Below are 20,060 nucleotides of genomic sequence, written 5' to 3' on the forward strand. Positions count from 1 at the left end.
ACGAAGACAAAGGGTGGTGGTTGATGGGAAATGTTCTGACTGGAGTCCAGTTACTAGTGGTGTACCACAAGGATCTGTTTTGGGGCCACTGCTGTTTGTCATTTTTATAAATAACCTTGAGGAGGGCATAGAAGGATGGGTGAGTAAATTTGCAGATGACACTAAAGTCGGTGGAGTTGTGGACAGTGCAGAAGGATGTTGCAGGTTACAGAGGGACATAGATAAGCTGCAGCGCTGGGCTGAGAGGTGGCAAATGGAGTTTAATGCAGAAAAGTGTGAGGTGATTCATTTTGGAAGGAATAACAGGAAGACAGAGTACTGGGCTAATGGTAAGATTCTTGGCAGTGTGGATGAGCAGAGAGATCTCGGTGTCCATGTACATAGATCCCTGAAAGTTGCCACCCAGGTTGAGAGGGTTGTTAAGAAGGCGTACGGTGTGTTAGCTATTATTGGTAGAGGGATTGAGTTTCGGAGCCATGAGGTCATGTTGCAGCTGTACAGAACTCTGGTGCGGCCGCATTTGGAGTATTGCGTGCAATTCTGGTCACCGCATTATAGGAAGGATGTGGAAGCTTTGGAAAGGGTACAGAGGAGATTTACCAGAATGTTGCCTGGTATGGAGGGAAGATCTTATGAGGAAAGGCTGAGGGACTTGAGGCTGTTTTCGTTAGAGAGAAGAAGGTTAAAAGGTGACTTAATTGAGGCATGCAAGATGATCAGAGGATTGGATAGGGTGGACAGTGAGAGCCTTTTTCCTCGGATGGCGATGTCTAGCACGAGGCGACATAGCTTTAAATTGAGGGGAGATAGATATAGGACAGATGTCAGAGGTAGGTTCTTTACTCAGAGAGTGGTAAGGGCGTGGAATGCCCTGCCTGCAACAGTAGTGGACTCGCCAACACTAAGGGCATTCAAATGGTCATTGGATAGACATATGGATGAGAATAGTGTCGATGGGCTTTAGAGTGGATTCACAGGTCGGCGCAACATCGAGGGCCGAAGGGCCTGTACTGCGCTGTAATGTTCCCTCACTCCCTCTCCCTCATTACCGAGCGTCCCTCACTCCCTCATTACCGAGGGTCTCTCACTCCCTCATTACCGAGCGTCCCTCACTCCCTTTCCCTCATTACCGAGCGTCCCTCACTCCCTCATTACCGAGCGTCCCTCACTCCCTTTCCCTCATTACCGAGCGTCCCTCACTCCCTCATTACCGAGCGTCCCTCACTCCCTCATTACCGAGCATCTCTCATTACCGAGCGTCCCTCACTCCCTTTCCCTCATTACCGAGCGTCCCTCACTCCTCATTACCGAGCGTCCCTCACTCCCTCATTACCGAGCATCTCTCATTACCGAGCGTCCCTCACTCCCTTTCCCTCATTACCGAGCGTCCCTCACTCCCTCATTACCGAGCGTCCCTCACTCCCTCATTACCGAGCATCTCTCATTACCGAGCGTCCCTCACTCCCTTTCCCTCATTACCGAGCGTCCCTCACTCCCTCATTACCGAGCGTCCGTCACTCCCTCATTACCGAGCGTCCCTCACTCCCTCATTACCGAGCGTCCCTCACTCCCTCATTACTGAGCGTCCCTCACTCCCTCATTACCGAGCGTCCCTCACTCCCTCATTACCGAGCATCTCTCATTACCGAGCGTCCCTCACTCCCTTTCCCTCATTACCGAGCGTCCCTCACTCCCTCATTACCGAGCATCTCTCATTACCGAGCGTCCCTCACTCCCTCATTACCGAGCGTCCGTCACTCCCTCATTACCGAGCGTCCGTCACTCCCTCATTACCGAGCGTCCCTCACTCCCTCATTACCGAGCGTCCCTCACTCCCTTTCCCTCATTACCGAGCGTCCCTCACTCCCTCATTACCGAGCATCTCTCATTACCGAGCGTCCCTCACTCCCTCATTACCGAGCGTCCCTCACTCCCTCATTACCGAGCATCTCTCATTACCGAGTGTCCCTCACTCCCTCTCCCTCATTACTGAGCGTCCCTCACTCCCTTTCCCTCATTACCGAGCGTCCCTCACTCCCTTTCCCTCATTACCGAGCGTCCCTCACTCCCTTTCCCTCATTACCGAGCGTCCCTCACTCCTTTCCCTCATTACCGAGCGTCCCTCACTCCCTCATTACTGAGCGTCCCTCACTCCCTTTCCCTCATTACCGAGCGTCCGTCACTCCCTCATTACCGAGCGTCCGTCACTCCCTCATTACCGAGCGTCCCTCACTCCCTCATTACCGAGCGTCCCTCACTCCCTCATTACCGAGCATCTCTCATTACCGAGCGTCCCTCACTCCCTTTCCCTCATTACCGAGCGTCCCTCACTCCCTCATTACTGAGCGTCCCTCACTCCCTTTCCCTCATTACCGAGCGTCCCTCACTCCCTCATTACCGAGCGTCCGTCACTCCCTCATTACCGAGCGTCCCTCACTCCCTCATTACCGAGCGTCCCTCACTCCCTCATTACTGAGCGTCCCTCACTCCCTCATTACCGAGCGTCCCTCACTCCCTCATTACCGAGCGTCCGTCACTCCCTCATTACCGAGCGTCCCTCACTCCCTCATTACCGAGCGTCCGTCACTCCCTCATTACCGAGCGTCCCTCACTCCCTCATTACTGAGCGTCCCTCACTCCCTCATTACTGAGCGTCCCTCACTCCCTCATTACCGAGCGTCCCTCACTCCCTCATTACCGAGCGTCCCTCATTACCGAGCGTCCCTCACTCCCTCATTACCGAGCATCTCTCATTACCGAGCGTCCCTCACTCCCTCTCCCTCATTACCGAGCGTCCCTCACTCCCCCTCATTACCGAGTGTCCCTCACTCCCTCTCCCTCATTACCGAGCGTCCCTCACTCCCCCTCATTACCGAGCGTCCCTCACTCCCTCTCCCTCATTACCGAGTGTCCCTCACTTGCTCCCCCTCATTACCGAGTGTCACTCGCTCCCCCTCATTACCGAGTGTCCCTCGTTCCCCCTCATTACCGAGCGTCCCTCACTCCCTCAACACCGAGCGTCCCTCATTACCGAGCATCCCTCACTCCCTCAACACCGAGCGTCCCCTCATTACCGAGCGTCCCTCATTACCGAGCATCCCTCACTCACCCCCCTCAGTCCCTCCCTCGCTGTCCCCTCCCGGGCTCCTCCCTGAGCCGCTCTGACTGAATGTGCCTCCTGTTGTTCCCTCCCTCAGAGCTTCACCTTCAGCAGCGTCGGGTGGAGAGTCCGCTGGTCCTGATTGTCAACGGCAAGGCGCAGAGCGTGGCCAGCCAGGCGGCCGCCGTGGTGGCCTACAAACCCCAGACCGAGTAACGGCGGCCACCCTCAGCATTCCTCCGACCTCGGCCCCAGACACCGCGTGGGCCTCGACCAGTTCTCCGGGCCCGGGGCTTCACCGAGCTGTGCTGAAGACTGGTAACTGTGGGTTGGCGCTCGGGGTGGCCTGGCACCTGGAAGGGGTGGGGGGGGGGGGGGGGGGGACAGAATGCATTCGGCACAGAGGGGCCAAGAGGCAAGGCCACTCTCAGCTTTAGATGTTGGCCAAACCACCTGCAGATATGGCCATACCCCCCAGGTATCCAGGTATCCTACAGATATGGCCATTCTCCCACGGACATAGAGTAAATAGAACATAAGAAATGGAAGCAGGTGGAGGCCATTCGGCCCCTCCAGCCTGCTTCACCATTCAATAACACCTTGGCTGAACTAATTGTGGCCTTCACTTCCCTGACCATCCTTCCCCCATAATCCTTCACTCCCCCGCTGGTCAACAGTCTGCGTAACTCAACCTTGAATCTCCGTCATTTAGGGGAGACCCCCCCCACCCTAATTCTGAAACTGCGACCCCACTCGGTCTAGATCACCCCTGCCCACCGAGGGGGCAGCATCCTCGGCCTCCACCCCCGTCGAGCCCTCCCGCAGTTGCTTTACACTCAGTCGGATCACGCCTCAATCGCGCAAACCTTCTCGTGACCATGTCGGTGAGCAAAATTGTGCGCAGTGCTCCAGGTGCGGAAACGCCAGTGCCCCGTACAGTCGCGGCAAGACTTTCCGACTTTTATATTCCACACCCCCCCCCCCCCTCAGGGATAGGGGACCCGCCATTTGCCTTCCCGATCACTTGCCGTGTCTGCGCACTAAAGTTTTCATGTACCAGGACGCCGCCCCCCCCCCCCCCCCGAACCCTCTGTACTGCCGCCTAACTCACTTTAAATCCTATTTCGTTCTGCTCTCGCCGAAGCTTTGCCCCATCACTCAATCGACCTACCGTATATCCCTTCGCAGACTCTGTGTCCTCCTCGCAGCTTGCCCACCTAACCACCTTCGTCTCGTCAGCAACTCTAACTGCAATGCGGTCGGGCCCTTCATCCGAGTTAAGAATACGGATTGTACAGAGACCCCAGCACTGATTTCTGTAGCACTCCAGTGGTAATAGTTTGCTGACATGCCACCCCCGACACCATGGGCTCTCGTACTGTGAAGTGGAACTTTTATGTGGAACCTGGTGGAATGCTTTTTGGAAACCCAAATACATGACATCTACTGGTTCTCCCTTATCCACCCTCTTTGTGACGTACACCGAGAACCAGAACCGTGATGGCTACGGTTCATTATATTATGGTTTTCCAAGTATTCTGTTTACCGAGTCCCTCACTCGCTCTCCCTCATTACCGAGCGTTCCTCACTGACTCCCCCTCATTACCGAGTGTCCCTCGCTCCCTCCCCCGGCGGTGTTTCAAAGAATGAGGTGTGATCTTACCGAGTGTAAAGGTTCTGCTGGAGGGCTCGACAGGGGTGGAGCCCGAGGATGCTGCCCCCTTGGCGGGCGGGGGGGGGGGGGTAAATCTAGAACGAGTGGGGTCGCAGTTTCAGAATTAAGGGGTCTCCCCTGAGAGATGGAGATTCAAGGTTGAGTTACGCAGACTTTTGAGCAGCGGGGGAGTGAGGGATTATGGGAGAGGCTGGTCAGAGAAGGGGGCCACAATCAGTTCAGCCATTACTTCTTTAAGATCCTAAATTGCAGGCCACCAGCTCTAGGATCTTTAGCCCCATCAGTTGTTTTGCATCTTCCCTTCATGTTGTGTTTTGTGCAACAAAGAAAGGTACAAAATAACGCATTTCCTCGTTTCCATTCTTGAATCTTTCGTCTCACCCTCTAAAGGACCAACGGTTACTTTAGCTACTCTCTCCCTTTTTACCTACTTGTCGAAATTCTTAATCTGTTTTTCTATTGCTTGCTGTTTATTGTCAGAATCTCGTTTCTCTCCCTTTGTTTTACTTGGTCATCCGTTGGTAGTTTCGAAAAGATTTCTCAGTCATAATAATAATAATCGCTGATTGTCACAAGTAGGCTTCAATGAAGTCGCTGTGAAAAGCCCCTCATCGCCACATTCCGGCGCCTGTTCGGGGAGGCCGGTACGGGAATTGAACCCGCGCTGCTGGTCTTGTTCTGCATTACCAAGCCAGCTGTATAGCCCACTGTGCTAAACCAGCCCCAGTCTTCTGACCTATTTCACGCCATTTTCTTCCTTTCAATTGTTACGATCCTTCACTTCCGTAGTTGGGTCATCTTTCGTGGGCAGCACGGTAGCATAGTGGTTAGAACTGTGGCTTCACAGCTCCAGGGTCCCGGGTTCGATTCCCGGCTTGGGTCACTGTCTGTGCGGAGTCTGCACATTCTCCCCTTGCCTGCGTGGGTTTCCTCCGGGTGCTCCGGTTTCCTCCTACAGTCCAAAGATCTGCGAGTTAGGTGGATTGGCCATGTTAAGTGGGTGTTACGGGGATAGGGTAGATACATGGGCTTCAGTAGGGTGCTCTTTGTAAGGGCCGGTGCAGACTTGATGGGCCGAATGGCCTCCTTCTGTACTGTAAATTCTATGATTTCTCATAGAGTCTGTCTCAATGCAATAGGTCATGTTTGAGAGTTACGAAATTGTCTCCTTAAATATCTGCCCATTTTACCTTTTAATTTATTTCCCCAAGCCCATGAGAGCCAACTTCGATTGCCAGGGGTTGGCTTAGCACAGTGGGCTAAACAGCTGGCTTGTAATGCAGAACAAGGCCAGCAGCGCGGGTTCAATTCCCGTACCGGCCTCCCCGAACGGGCGCCGGAATGTGGCGACTAGGGGCTTTTCACAGTAACTTCATTGAAGCCTACTTGTGACAAGAAGTTATTATTATTATAACTTGACCTCCTACCTTCATAATCACTTTCTATTTACGTTTAAGACGCTAGTTTCAGACCCAGCTTTCTCACCTTCAAACTGAACACGAAATTCCAAAACATTGTTAAAACTGATTATCTACCCAAATCGTCTGAACCAAGATCATTTCTCACTACTGTATTAAACCGATCTACCACCCCACCTCCTTTTCCCTTCTGCAAATCCTTCAGTACCCCCGAATATTCAGTTCCCAGCCTTGGTCACCTTGCAACCACCCATGTCCGACGACCATCAGATCGTGCCCTTTTATTTCTCCTGCAGACATGGCCAGCACTACCCGGGGCCTTCCTGCGAATATGGCCGCCCTCTCCCCTGCTCCGAGCTCCCACCGACTGCCACCAAACCATTTCCCGACGCTGTTCCAGACAGTCTCGGTGTATCAATTCGTGCCAAACCTGCATCGGGCTCAATGCAGACCGGAGATTCAATGTGGGGTCCCTTTGTATGGCTCTGCACTGTCGTGGCCACTGACGTTTCGATCCTCCCGAGCTGGGAAATGAGCCAAGTTTCCCTTCGCTGGCTTTGTAGCTGTTTGATACAGTGCTCACGTAGTCTTTGATACAACCGAGTGTACATATCTTCCATTTTTTAAAAATAATTCTTGTTGGTTACGTCCAGAACTGTACATTTTTGTGTAACTTATTGATTGCCACTTGGTTCGGTTGCCGCCTAACTGGGCTTTTTTTTATAATGAAAAGGAAAAACATGAGCTACGTTTGTAAAGCAAATGTTTAACGCTAATTAAATGAACATCTCCAGTCACGTGTGAACGAACTGCTGTGTACCCACCTCCTGCGATACAATTGTACAATCCCTGCCATGGGTACAGGAGCAAACTTGTCCGGTCCCTCAAGGCTGGAGACGGGGCATTCAAATGTCGCAAACAGGTCGAGGAAGTGAAGATTTATTTATTTAGTCAGCGAAGGTAAAGTTCCTAAACCGAGCAGTTTTCCCCGGGGGTCCTGTGTTGAGTGCGGTCAGGCCTCCGCTGAATCTTTGAGCTGGTACGTAGTTTTCTCTCTCCATCAGGCACGTAGCAGGGGGGGGGGGGGGGGGGGGACTGGCACCTCTGTCCCATCTGTGGAGGGTGCCGTGGTCATTCCTGAACCTGCTGAGCTTGGACCGCTCTTTCCCCGGTAGGTTAAAGCCAGGCAGCCTGTTGGCTTTTCTAACCGCCCTTTGTTTGCGTTTGAGACACTAGTTTCAGAGCCCGCTTTCCCCCCGCCCCCCCTCAAACTGCGCAACATTGATTCCCGTTCGTTCCTCCCGGTGGAATTTGCGTCCCAGGTCCTGTGTGGTGCTCAAGCCAACTACGATGTGGAGATGCCGGCGTTGGACTGGGGTGAGCACAGTAAGAAGTCTTACAACACCAGGTTAAAGTCCAGCAGGTTTGTTTCGATGTCACTAGCTTTCGGAGCGCTGCTCCTTCCTCAGGTGAATGAAGAGGTCTGTTCCAGAAACATATATATAGACAAATTCAAAGATGCCAAACAATGCTTGGAATGCGAGCATTAGCAGGTGATTAAATCTTTACAGATCCAGAGATGGGGTAACCCCAGGTTAAAGAGGTGTGAATTGTGTCAAGCCAGGACAGTTGGTAGGATTTCGCAGGCCAGATGGGGGGGGGGATGAATGTAATGCGACATGAATCCCAGGTCCCGGTTGAGGCCGCACTCATGTGAGCGGAACTTGGCTATAAGCTTCTGCTCGGCGATTCTGCGTTGTCGCGCGTCCTGAAGGCCGCCTTGGAGAACGCTTACCCGGAGATCAGAGGCTGAATGCCCTTGACTGCTGAAGCGTTCCCCGACTGGGAGGGAACATTCCGAGCCACCTACGAGGAGCCTGATCTCTGCCGGTTGAACTGCGAGAAAAGGTTACGCCATCTAGGTTGGGTATTCCCTGGGATTTGGAAGGGGGGAGGTGCCGTTTGAGCAGGGTTTGGAAGGTATCGAGGGGAACGGACGGGCTGGGCGGAGAGGAATGATTTCCGCTGGTCTGCGAGTCCGGGGCTTGGGGGGGGGGGGGGGGGGGGGGGGAGTCTAAAACGTGGGAGGCAGACCTCTTCAGGAGTGGAGTCACTGCGCAAAGGCTGATGGGAGTTTGAACAAAGAACAATGCAGCACAGGAACAGGCCCTTCGGCCCTCCAAGCCTGCGCCGACCATGGTACCTGCCTAAACTAAAACCGTCTGCCCTTACGGGGTCCGTATCCTTCCAATCCCGCCCTATTCATATATTTGTCTAGATGCCCCTTAAATGCCACTTCCATACCCGCTCCCACCACCTCCCCAGGCAGCGCGTTCCATATATTTACCACCCTCTGTGTAAAAAAACTTGCCTCGCACACCACTTACAAACAAAGAACAAAGAAAAGTACAGCACAGGAACAGGCCCTTCGGCCCTCCAAGCCTGTGCCGACCATGCTGCCCGACTAAACTACAATCTTCTACACTTCCTGGGTCCGTCTCCCTCTATTCCCATCCTATTCATGTATTTGTCAAGATGCCCCTTAAATGTCACTATCGTCCCTGCTTCCACCACCTCCTCCGGGAGCGAGTTCCAGGCACCCACTACCCTCTATGTAAAAAAACCTGCCTCGTACATCTACTCTAAACCTTGCCCCTCTCACCTTAAACCTATGCCCCCTAGTAATTGACCCCTCTACCCTGGGGAAAAGCCTCTGACTATCCACTCTGTCTATGCCCCTCATAATTTTGTAGACCTCTATCAGGTCTCTCCTCAACCTCCGTCGTTCCAGTGAGAACAAACCGAGTTTATTCAACCGCTCCTCATAGCTAATGCCCTCCATACCAGGCAACATTCTGGTAAATCTCTTCTGCACCCTCTCTAAAGCCTCCACATCCTTCTGGTATAGTGGCAACCAGAATTAAACACTGTACTCCAAGTGTGGCCTAACTAAGGTTCTGTACAGCTGCAACATGACTTGCCAATTCTTATACTCAATGCCCCGGCCAATGAAGGCAAGCATGCCGTATGCCTTCTTGACTACCTTCTCCACCTGTGTCGCCCCTTTCAGTGACCTGTGGACCTGTACACCTAGATCTCTCTGACTTTCAATACTCTTGAGGGTTCTACCATTCACTGTATATTCCCTACCTGCATTCGACCTTCCAAAATGCATTACCTCACATTTGTCCGGATTAAACTCCATCTGCCATCTCTCTGCCCAAGTCTCCAAACAATCTAAATCCTGCTGTATCCTCGGACAGTCCTCATCGCTATCCGCAATTCCACCAACCTTTGTGTCGTCCGCAACTTACTAATCAGACCAGCTACATTTTCCTCCAAATCATTTATATACACTACGAACAACGAAGGCCCGAGAACTGATCCCTGTGGAACGCCGCTAATCACAGCCCTCCATTCAGGAAAGCATCCTTCCGCTGCTACCCTGTGTCTTCTGTGCCGGAGACTAATGGGTTGTTGTTGCAGATCGAGCTGAGTGAACATGTCGGAGGGGTTAGGTCGGTTGTGCTGCACAGCTGGTTGAGCCGAGGTGTGCTGCCGTCTGAGGCACCGGAAGCTGGTTCTGTGCCTCCTTGGGCGGGTTCTGGAGACGGTTTGAGGGCAGACGTGGGGGTAAAATGACGAGAGGACCACTTGGAAGCGAGAAAGTTTTATTCATTGAACCCTTGAAAGAACAAAGCAACACGGTGAAAGGCCGTCAGCCTGAGGGAGGATTCTCAGCTCCGACCGATTCTTATTGAGGATGGGGAAGACAGGCCAATGGGAGCTGGCTGCTACCGACGGGTTGCGGCCCGTCAGCAAAAGGCGACGGACCACCCGGCACAAAACGTTTGCCGACTGCCGCGCCGGTCGGATTCCGTTGGGTCCGAAGTGCGACTGGACGTCGCTCCGGTTCGCAACGTCCACCCCTCGCCCCGCACGCTGCCGCGTCATATCTTCTTCATCTTGAAGGAGCTGCAGGGCACTGGATTGGGGGCCTGAGGATGTGGAGCCCGGTCTTCACCCGGGGAGAAGCCAAAAAAGCCCACTGGACCATCGGGCGCGGGGGAGCCGAAGAAGGGCGGGCGATGGCGGAAGTCACCCTCGCGGGAATCCACCCTCGCGGGGTTCTCCATTGGAACGAACCTGGAGGTCCCGCCTGCTGGAGAGAAAGGAACATGTGACCAGCTTTTTCATCAACGCCATCCCCTCTCCGCACGGAGGCTAATCCCCTCTCCGCACCCAGTCTAATTACCTCTCCGCACGGAGGCTAATCCCTCTCCGCACGGAGGCTCTCCCTCTCCGCTCCCAATCTAATCCCCCTCTCCGCTCCCAGTCTAATCCCCTCTCCGCTCCCAGTCTAATTACCTCTCCGCATGGAGGCTAATCCCTCTCCGCTCCCAATCTAATCCCCCTCTCCGCTCCCAGTCTAATCCCCTCTCCGCACGGAGTCTAATCCCTCTCCGCACGGAGGCTAATCCCTCTCCACACGGAGGCTAATCCCTCTCCGCTCCCAATCTAATCCCCCTCTCCGCTCCCAGTCTAATCCCCTCTCTGCACGGAGGCTAATCCCTCTCCGCTCCCAGTCTAATCCCCTCTCCCCACGGAGGCTAATCCCTCTCCGCACCCAGTCTAATCCCCCTCTCCGCACCCAGTCTAATCCCCCTCTCCACTCCCAGTCTAATCCCCTCTCCGAACGGAGGCTAATCCCTCTCCGCTCCCAGTCTAATCCCCTCTCCGCTCCCAGTCTAATTACCTCTCCGCATGGAGGCTAATCCCTCTCCGCTCCCAATCTAATCCCCCTCTCCGCTCCCAGTCTAATCCCCTCTCCGCACGGAGTCTAATCCCTCTCCGCACGGAGGCTAATCCCCCTCCGCACGGAGGCTAATCCCTCTCCGCTCCCAATCTAATCGCCCTCTCCGCTCCCAGTCTAATCCCCTCTCTGCACGGAGGCTAATCCCTCTCCGCTCCCAGTCTATCCCCTCTCCCCACGGAGGCTAATCCCTCTCCGCACCCAGTCTAATTCCCCCTCTCCGCACGGAGGCTAATCCCCTCTCCTCAAGGAGGCTAATCCCTCCCTGCTCCCAGTCTAATCCCCTCTCCGCACGGTGGTGAATCCCCCTCTCCGAACGGAGGCTAATCCCTCTCCGCACCCAGTCTAATTCCCCCTCTCCGCTCCCAGTCTAATCCCCTCTCCCCACAGAGGCTAATCCCCTCTCCGCTCCCAGTCTAATCCCCTCTCCGCACGGAGGCTAATCCCCTCTCCACAAGGAGGCTAATCCCTCTCCGCTCCCAGTCTAATCGCCCTCTCCGGCCAGAGGCTAATCCCTCTCCGCTCCCAGTCTAATCCCCCTCTCCACTCCCTTTCTAATCCCCCTCTCCGCACGGAGGCTAATCTCTCTCCGCTCCCAGTCTAATCCCCCTCTCCGCCCAGAGGCTAATCCCTCTCCGCTCCCAGTCTAATCCCCCTCTCCACTCCCTTTCTAATCCCCCTCTCCGCTCCCTGTCTAATCTCCCTCTCCACATGGAGGCTAATCCCTCACCGCTCCCAGTCTAATCCCCCCTCCGCTCCCAGTCTAACCCCCCTCTCCGCTCCCAGTCTAATCCCCTCTCCGCACGGAGGCTAATCCCTCTCCGCTCCCAGTCTAATCCCCCTCTCCACTCCCTTTCTAATCCCCCTCTCCGGACGGAGGCTAATCTCTCTCCGCTACCTCTCTAATCCCCCTCTCCGCGCGGAGGCTAGTCCCTCTCCGCTCCCTGTCTAATCCCCCGCTCCACATGGAGGCTAATCCCTCTCCGCTCCCAGTCTAATCCCCCCTCCGCTCCCAGTCTAACCCCCCTCTCCGCTCCCAGTCTAATCCCCTCTCCGCACGGAGGCTAATCCCTCTCTGCTCCCAGTCTAATCCTCCTCTCCGCGCAGAGGCTAATCCCTCTCCGCTCCCAGTCTAACCCCCTACCCGCACGGGGCTAATCCCTCTCCGCTCCGAGTCTAATCCCCCTCTCCGCACAGAGGCGAATTCCTCTCCGCTCCCAGTTTAATCTCCCTCTCCGCTACCAGTCTAATCCCCCTCTACGAACGGAGGCTAATCTCTCTCCGCTCCCAGTCTAATCCCCTCTCCACTCCCAGTCTAATCCCCTCTCCACACCCAGTCTAATCCCCTCTCCACACCCAGTCTAATCCCCTCTCCACTCCCAGTCTAATCCCCTCCGCTCCCAATCTAATTTCCTCACCACACCCAGTCTAATCCCCTCTCCACTCCCAGTCTAATCCCCTCTCCACACCCAGTTTAATCCCCCTCTCCGCTCCCAGTCTAATCCCCCTCTACGAACGGAGGCTAATCCCTCTCCGCTCCCAGTCTAGTCCCCCTCTCCGCCCAGAGGCTAATCCCTCTCCGCTCCCAGTCTAATCCCCCTCTCCGCTCCCAGTCTAACACCCCTCTCCGCTCCCAGTCTAATCCCCTCTCCGCATGGAGGCTAATCCCTCTCCGCTCCCAGTCTAATCCCCCCTCCGGTCCCACTCTAACCCCCCTCTCCACTCCCAGTCTAATCCCCTTTCCGCACGGACGCTAATCCCTCTCTGCTCCCAGTCTAATCCCCCTCCGCGCAGAGGCTAATTCCTCTCCGCTCCCAGTCTAACCCCCTATCCGCACGGGGCTAATCCCTCTCCGCTCCGAGTCTAATCCCCCTCTCCGCAAGAGGCGAATCCCTCTCCGCTCCCAGTTTAATCCCCCTCTCCGCTCCCAGTCTTATCCCCCTCTACGAACGGAGGCTAATCCCTCTCCGCTCCCAGTGCAATCCCCCCTCCGCTCCCAGTCTAACCCCCCTCTCCGCTCCCAGTCTAATCCCCTCTCCGCACGGAGGCTAATCCCTCTCTGCTCCCAGTCTAATCCCCCTCTCCGCGCGGAGGCTAATCCCTCTCCGCTCCCAGTCTAATCCCCCTATCCGCAGGGGGCTAATCCCTCTCCGCTCCGAGTATAATCCCCTCCCCACTCCTAGTCTAATCCCCTCTCCACACCCAGTCTAATCCCCTCTCCGCTCCCAGTCTAATCCCCTCTCCACACCCAGTCTAATCCGCTCTCCACACCCAGTCTAATCCCCTCTCCACTCCCAGTCTAATCCCCTCTCCACTCCCGGTCTAATCCCCTCTCCGCTCCCGGTCTAATCCCCTCTCCGCTCCCAGTCTAATCCCCTCTCCGCTCCCAGTCTAATCCCCTCTCCACACCCAGTCTAATCCACTCCCAGTCTAATCCCCTCTCCACTCCCAGTTTAATCCCCTCTCCGCTCCGAGTCTAATCCACCTCTCCACTCCCAGTCTAATCCCCTCTCCACTCCCAGTCTAATCCCCTCTCCGCTCCCAGTCTAATCCCTCTCTCCGCTCCCAGTCTAATCCCCTCTCCACACCCAGCCTAATCCCCTCTCCGCACGGAGGCTAATCCCTCTCTGCTCCCAGTCTAATCCCCCTCTCCGCGTAGAGGCTAATCCCTCTCCGCTCCCAGTCTAACCCCCTATCCGCACTGGGCTAATCCCTCTCCACTCCGAGTCTAATCCCCCTCTCCGCACAGAGGCGAATCCCTCTCTGCTCCCAGTTTAATCCCCCTCTCTGCTCCCAGTCTAATCCCCCTCTACGAACGGAGGCTAATCCCTCTCCGCTCCCAGTCTAATCCCCGTCTCTGCTCCCAGTCTAATCCCCCTCTCCGCTCCCAGTCTAACACCCCTCTCCGCTCCCAGTCTAATCCCCTCTCCGCATGGAGGCTAATCCCTCTCCGCTCCCAGTCTAATCCCCCCTCCGGTCCCACTCTAACCCCCCTCTCCACTCCCAGTCTAATCCCCTTTCCGCACGGACGCTAATCCCTCTCTGCTCCCAGTCTAATCCCCCTCCGCGCAGAGGCTAATTCCTCTCCGCTCCCAGTCTAACCCCCTATCCGCACGGGGCTAATCCCTCTCCGCTCCGAGTCTAATCCCCCTCTCCGCAAGAGGCGAATCCCTCTCCGCTCCCAGTTTAATCCCCCTCTCCGCTCCCAGTCTTATCCCCCTCTACGAACGGAGGCTAATCCCTCTCCGCTCCCAGTGCAATCCCCCCTCCGCTCCCAGTCTAACCCCCCTCTCCGCTCCCAGTCTAATCCCCTCTCCGCACGGAGGCTAATCCCTCTCTGCTCCCAGTCTAATCCCCCTCTCCGCGCGGAGGCTAATCCCTCTCCGCTCCCAGTCTAATCCCCCTATCCGCAGGGGGCTAATCCCTCTCCGCTCCGAGTATAATCCCCTCCCCACTCCTAGTCTAATCCCCTCTCCACACCCAGTCTAATCCCCTCTCCGCTCCCAGTCTAATCCCCTCTCCACACCCAGTCTAATCCGCTCTCCACACCCAGTCTAATCCCCTCTCCACTCCCAGTCTAATCCCCTCTCCACTCCCGGTCTAATCCCCTCTCCGCTCCCGGTCTAATCCCCTCTCCGCTCCCAGTCTAATCCCCTCTCCGCTCCCAGTCTAATCCCCTCTCCACACCCAGTCTAATCCACTCCCAGTCTAATCCCCTCTCCACTCCCAGTTTAATCCCCTCTCCGCTCCGAGTCTAATCCACCTCTCCACTCCCAGTCTAATCCCCTCTCCACTCCCAGTCTAATCCCCTCTCCGCTCCCAGTCTAATCCCTCTCTCCGCTCCCAGTCTAATCCCCTCTCCGCACGGAGGCTAATCCCTCTCTGCTCCCAGTCTAATCCCCCTCTCCGCGTAGAGGCTAATCCCTCTCCGCTCCCAGTCTAACCCCCTATCCGCACTGGGCTAATCCCTCTCCACTCCGAGTCTAATCCCCCTCTCCGCACAGAGGCGAATCCCTCTCTGCTCCCAGTTTAATCCCCCTCTCTGCTCCCAGTCTAATCCCCCTCTACGAACGGAGGCTAATCCCTCTCCGCTCCCAGTCTAATCCCCGTCTCTGCTCCCAGTCTAATCCCCCTCTCCGCCCGGAGGCTAATCCCACTCCGCTCCCAGTCTAATCCCCTTCTCCACTCCCTTTCTGATCCCCCTCTCCGCACGGAAGCTAATCTCTCTCCGCTCCCTCTCTAATCCCCCTCTCCGCGCGGAGGCTAGTCCCTCTCCGCTCCCAGTCTAATCCCCCTCCCCACACGGAGGCTAATCCCTCTCCGCAGCCAGTCTAATCCCCCTCTCCGCTCCCAGTCTAACACCCCTCTCCGCTCCCAGTCTTATCCCCTCTCCGCAAGGAGGCTAATCCCTCTCTGCTCCCAGTCTAATCCCCCTCTCCACGCGGAGGCTAATCCCTCTCCGCTCCCAGCCTAATCCCCCTATCCGCACGGGGCTAATCCCTCTCCGCTCCGAGTATAATCCCCTCTCCACGCCCAGTCTAATCCTCTCTCCACACCCAGTCGAATCCCCTCTCCGCTCCCAGTCTAATCCCCTCTCCACACACAGTCTAATCCCCTCTCCGCTCCCAGTCTAATCCCCCCTCCGCTCTGAGTCTAATCCCCTCTCCACTCCCAGTCTAGTCCCCTCCCCACACCCAGTCTAATCCCCCCTTCGCATGGTGGCTAATCCCTCTCCGCCCCCAGTCTAATCCCCCCCTCCGCTCCCAGTCGACTCCCCTCTCCGCTCCCTGTCTAATTCCCTCTCCACACCCAGTCTAATCCCCTCTCCACTCCCAGTCTAATCCCCTCTCCGCTCCCAGTCTAATCTCCTCTCCGCTCCCAGTCTAATCCCCTCTCCGCCCCCAGTCTAATCCCTCCTCCGCTCCCAGTCTAATCCCCTCTCCGCTCCCAGTCTAATACCCTTCTCCGCTCCCAGTCTAATCCCCGTCTCCGCATGGAGGGTAAACCCTTTCCGCTCTCAGTCTAATCCCCTCTCCGCTCCCAGTCTAATCCCCTCTTCGCTCCCAGTCTAATCCCCCTCTCCACTCCCAGTCTAATCCCCTCTCCACTCCCAGTCTAATCCCCTCTCCACACCGTCTAATCCCCTCTCCACACCCAGTCTAATCCGCTCTCCACACCCAGTCTAATCCCCTCTCCACTCCCAGTCTAATCCCCTCTCCACTCCCAGTCTAATCCCCTCTCCGCTCCCAGTCTAATCACCCTCTCCGCTCCCAGTCTAATCCCCTCTCCACACCCAGTCTAATCCCCCTCTCCACTCCCAGTCTAATCCCCTCTCCACACCCAGTCTAATCCCCCCTCCGCTCCCAGTCTAATCCCCTCCGCTCCCAGTCTAATCCCCCTCTCCGCTCCCAGTCTAATCCCCTCTCCACACCCAGTCTAATCCCCCTCTCCACTCCCAGTCTAATCCCCTCTCCACACCGTCTAATCCCCTCTCCACACCCAGTCTAATCCGCTCTCCACACCCAGTCTAATCCCCTCTCCACTCCCAGTCTAATCCCCTCTCCACTCCCAGTCTAATCCCCTCTCCGCTCCCAGTCTAATCCCCCTCTCCGCTCCCAGTCTAATCCCCTCTCCACACCCAGTCTAATCCCCCTCTCCACTCCCAGTCTAATCCCCTCTCCACACCCAGTCTAATCCCCCCTCCGCTCCCAGTCTAATCCCCTCCGCTCCCAGTCTAATCCCCCTCTCCGCTCCCAGTCTAATCCCCTCTCCACACCCAGTCTAATCCCCCTCTCCACTCCCAGTCTAATCCCCTCTCCACTCCCAGTCTAATCCCCTCTCCACACCCAGTCTAATCCCCCCTCCGCTCCCAGTCTAATCCCCCTCTCCGCTCCCAGTCTAATCCCATCTCCGATCCCAGTCTAATCCCCTCTCCGCTCCCAGTCTCATCCCCTCTCCGCTCCCAGTCTAATCACCTCTCCACTCCCAGTCTAATCCCCTTCTCCGCACGGTGGCTAATCCCGCTCCGCTCCCAGTCTAATCCCCCCTCCGCTCTCCGTCTAATCCCCCCTCCGATCCCAGTCTAATCCCCCCACCGCTCCCAGTCTAATCCCCTCTCCACTCCCAGTCTAATCCCCCCTCTGCTCCCAGCATAATCACCTCCCCACTCCCAGTCTAATACCCTCTCTACTCCCAGTCTAATCTCCTCTCCACTCCCAGTCTAATCCCCTCTCCACTCCTAGTCTAATCCCCTCTCTACTCCCAGTCTAATCCCCTCTCCACTCCCAGTCTAATCCCCTCTCCACACCGTCTAATCCCCTCTCCACACCCAGTCTAATCCGCTCTCCACACCCAGTCTAATCCCCTCTCCACTCCCAGTCTAATCCCCTCTCCACTCCGAGTCTAATCCCCTCTCCGCTCCCAGTCTAATCCCCCTCTCCGCTCCCAGTCTAATCCCCTCTCCACACCCAGTCTAATCCCCCTCTCCACTCCCAGTCTAATCCCCTCTCCACACCCAGTCGAATCCCCCCTCCGCTCCCAGTCTAATCCCCTCTCCGCTCCCAGTCTAATCCCCCTCTCCGCTCCCAGTCTAATCCCCTCTCCACACCCAGTCTAATCCCCCTCTCCACTCCCAGTCTAATCCCCTCTCCACACCCAGTCTAATCCCCCCTCCGCTCCCAGTCTAATCCCCCTCTCCGCTCCCAGTCTAATCCCATCTCCGAATCCAGTCTAATCCCCTCTCCGCTCCCAGTCTCATCCCCTCTCCGCTCCCAGTCTAATCACCTCTCCACTCCCAGTCTAATCCCCTTCTCCGCACGGTGGCTAATCCCGCTCCGCTCCCAGTCTAATCCCCCCTCCGCTCTCCGTCTAATCCCTCCTCCGATCCCAGTCTAATCGCCCCTCCGCTCCCAGTCTAATCCCCTCTCCACTCCCAGTCTAATCCCCCCTCCGCTCCCAGCATAATTACCTCCCCACTCCCAGTCTAATACCCTCTCTACTCCCAGTCTAATACCCTCTCCGCTCCCAGTCTAATCCCCCCTCCGGTCCCACTCTAACCCCCCTCTCCACTCCCAGTCTAATCCCCTTTCCGCACGGACGCTAATCCCTCTCTGCTCCCAGTCTAATCCCCCTCCGCGCAGAGGCTAATTCCTCTCCGCTCCCAGTCTAACCCCCTATCCGCACGGGGCTAATCCCTCTCCGCTCCGAGTCTAATCCCCCTCTCCGCAAGAGGCGAATCCCTCTCCGCTCCCAGTTTAATCCCCCTCTCCGCTCCCAGTCTTATCCCCCTCTACGAACGGAGGCTAATCCCTCTCCGCTCCCAGTCCAATCCCCCCTCCGCTCCCAGTCTAACCCCCCTCTCCGCTCCCAGTCTAATCCCCTCTCCGCACGGAGGCTAATCCCTCTCTGCTCCCAGTCTAATCCCCCTCTCCGCGCGGAGGCTAATCCCTCTCCGCTCCCAGTCTAATCCCCCTATCCGCAGGGGGCTAATCCCTCTCCGCTCCGAGTATAATCCCCTCCCCACTCCTAGTCTAATCCCCTCTCCACACCCAGTCTAATCCCCTCTCCGCTCCCAGTCTAATCCCCTCTCCACACCCAGTCTAATCCGCTCTCCACACCCAGTCTAATCCCCTCTCCACTCCCAGTCTAATCCCCTCTCCACTCCCGGTCGAATCCCCTCTCCGCTCCCAGTCTAATCCCCTCTCCGCTCCCAGTCTAATCCCCTCTCCACACCCAGTCTAATCCACTCCCAGTCTAATCCCCTCTCCACTCCCAGTTTAATCCCCTCTCCACTCCGAGTCTAATCCACCTCTCCACTCCCAGTCTAATCCCCTCTCCACTCCCAGTCTAATCCCCTCTCCGCTCCCAGTCTAATCCCTCTCTCCGCTCCCAGTCTAATCCCCTCTCCACACCCAGCCTAATCCCCTCTCCGCACGGAGGCTAATCCCTCTCTGCTCCCAGTCTAATCCCCCTCTCCGCGTAGAGGCTAATCCCTCTCCGCTCCCAGTCTAACCCCCTATCCGCACTGGGCTAATCCCTCTCCACTCTGAGTCTAATCCCCCTCTCCGCACAGAGGCGAATCCCTCTCTGCTCCCAGTTTAATCCCCCTCTCTGCTCCCAGTCTAATCCCCCTCTACGAACGGAGTATAATCCCCTCTCCACGCCCAGTCTAATCCTCTCTCCACACCCAGTCGAATCCCCTCTCCGCTCCCAGTCTAATCCCCTCTCCACACACAGTCTAATCCCCTCTCCGCTCCCAGTCTAATCCCCCCTCCGCTCTGAGTCTAATCCCCTCTCCACTCCCAGTCTAGTCCCCTCCCCACACCCAGTCTAATCCCCCCTTCGCATGGTGGCTAATCCCTCTCCGCCCCCAGTCTAATCCCCCCCTCCGCTCCCAGTCGACTCCCCTCTCCGCTCCCTGTCTAATTCCCTCTCCACACCCAGTCTAATCCCCTCTCCACTCCCAGTCTAATCCCCTCTCCGCTCCCAGTCTAATCTCCTCTCCGCTCCCAGTCTAATCCCCTCTCCGCCCCCAGTCTAATCCCTCCTCCGCTCCCAGGCTAATCCCCTCTCCGCTCCCAGTCTAATACCCTTCTCCGCTCCCAGTCTAATCCCCGTCTCCGCATGGAGGGTAAAACCTTTCCGCTCTCAGTCTAATCCCCTCTCCGCTCCCAGTCTAATCCCCTCTTCGCTCCCAGTCTAATCCCCCTCTCCACTCCCAGTCTAATCCCCTCTCCACTCCCAGTCTAATCCCCTCTCCACACCGTCTAATCCCCTCTCCACACCCAGTCTAATCCGCTCTCCACACCCAGTCTAATCCCCTCTCCACTCCCAGTCTAATCCCCTCTCCACTCCCAGTCTAATCCCCTCTCCGCTCCCAGTCTAATCCCCCTCTCCGCTCCCAGTCTAATCCCCTCTCCACACCCAGTCTAATCCCCCTCTCCACTCCCAGTCTAATCCCCTCTCCACACCCAGTCTAATCCCCCCTCCGCTCCCAGTCTAATCCCCTCCGCTCCCAGTCTAATCCCCCTCTCCGCTCCCAGTCTAATCCCCTCT

General features: G+C 56.5%; 1 protein-coding gene across 2 annotated transcripts in view; it reads right to left on the bottom strand.

Moving 5' to 3' along the window:
• Window positions 1-9,847: 9,847 nt before the first annotated feature.
• The window catches only part of LOC140418173 (E3 ubiquitin-protein ligase CCNB1IP1), a 74,098-nt gene continuing 63,885 nt past the window's right edge, over window positions 9,848-20,060 (bottom strand). The window contains exon 3 of one of the 2 annotated variants that reach the window (XM_072501598.1): window positions 9,848-10,352. In XM_072501598.1, the coding sequence (XP_072357699.1) occupies window positions 10,144-10,352 (209 nt within the window). In that variant the 3' untranslated portion in view covers window positions 9,848-10,143. Of the gene's footprint in view, window positions 10,356-20,060 lie in introns of both variants that reach the window. The other variant, XM_072501597.1, reaches the window with a different exon arrangement.

The sequence above is a fragment of the Scyliorhinus torazame genome, chromosome 5, assembly GCF_047496885.1.
Source record: "Scyliorhinus torazame isolate Kashiwa2021f chromosome 5, sScyTor2.1, whole genome shotgun sequence".
Lineage (NCBI taxonomy): Eukaryota > Metazoa > Chordata > Chondrichthyes > Carcharhiniformes > Scyliorhinidae > Scyliorhinus > Scyliorhinus torazame.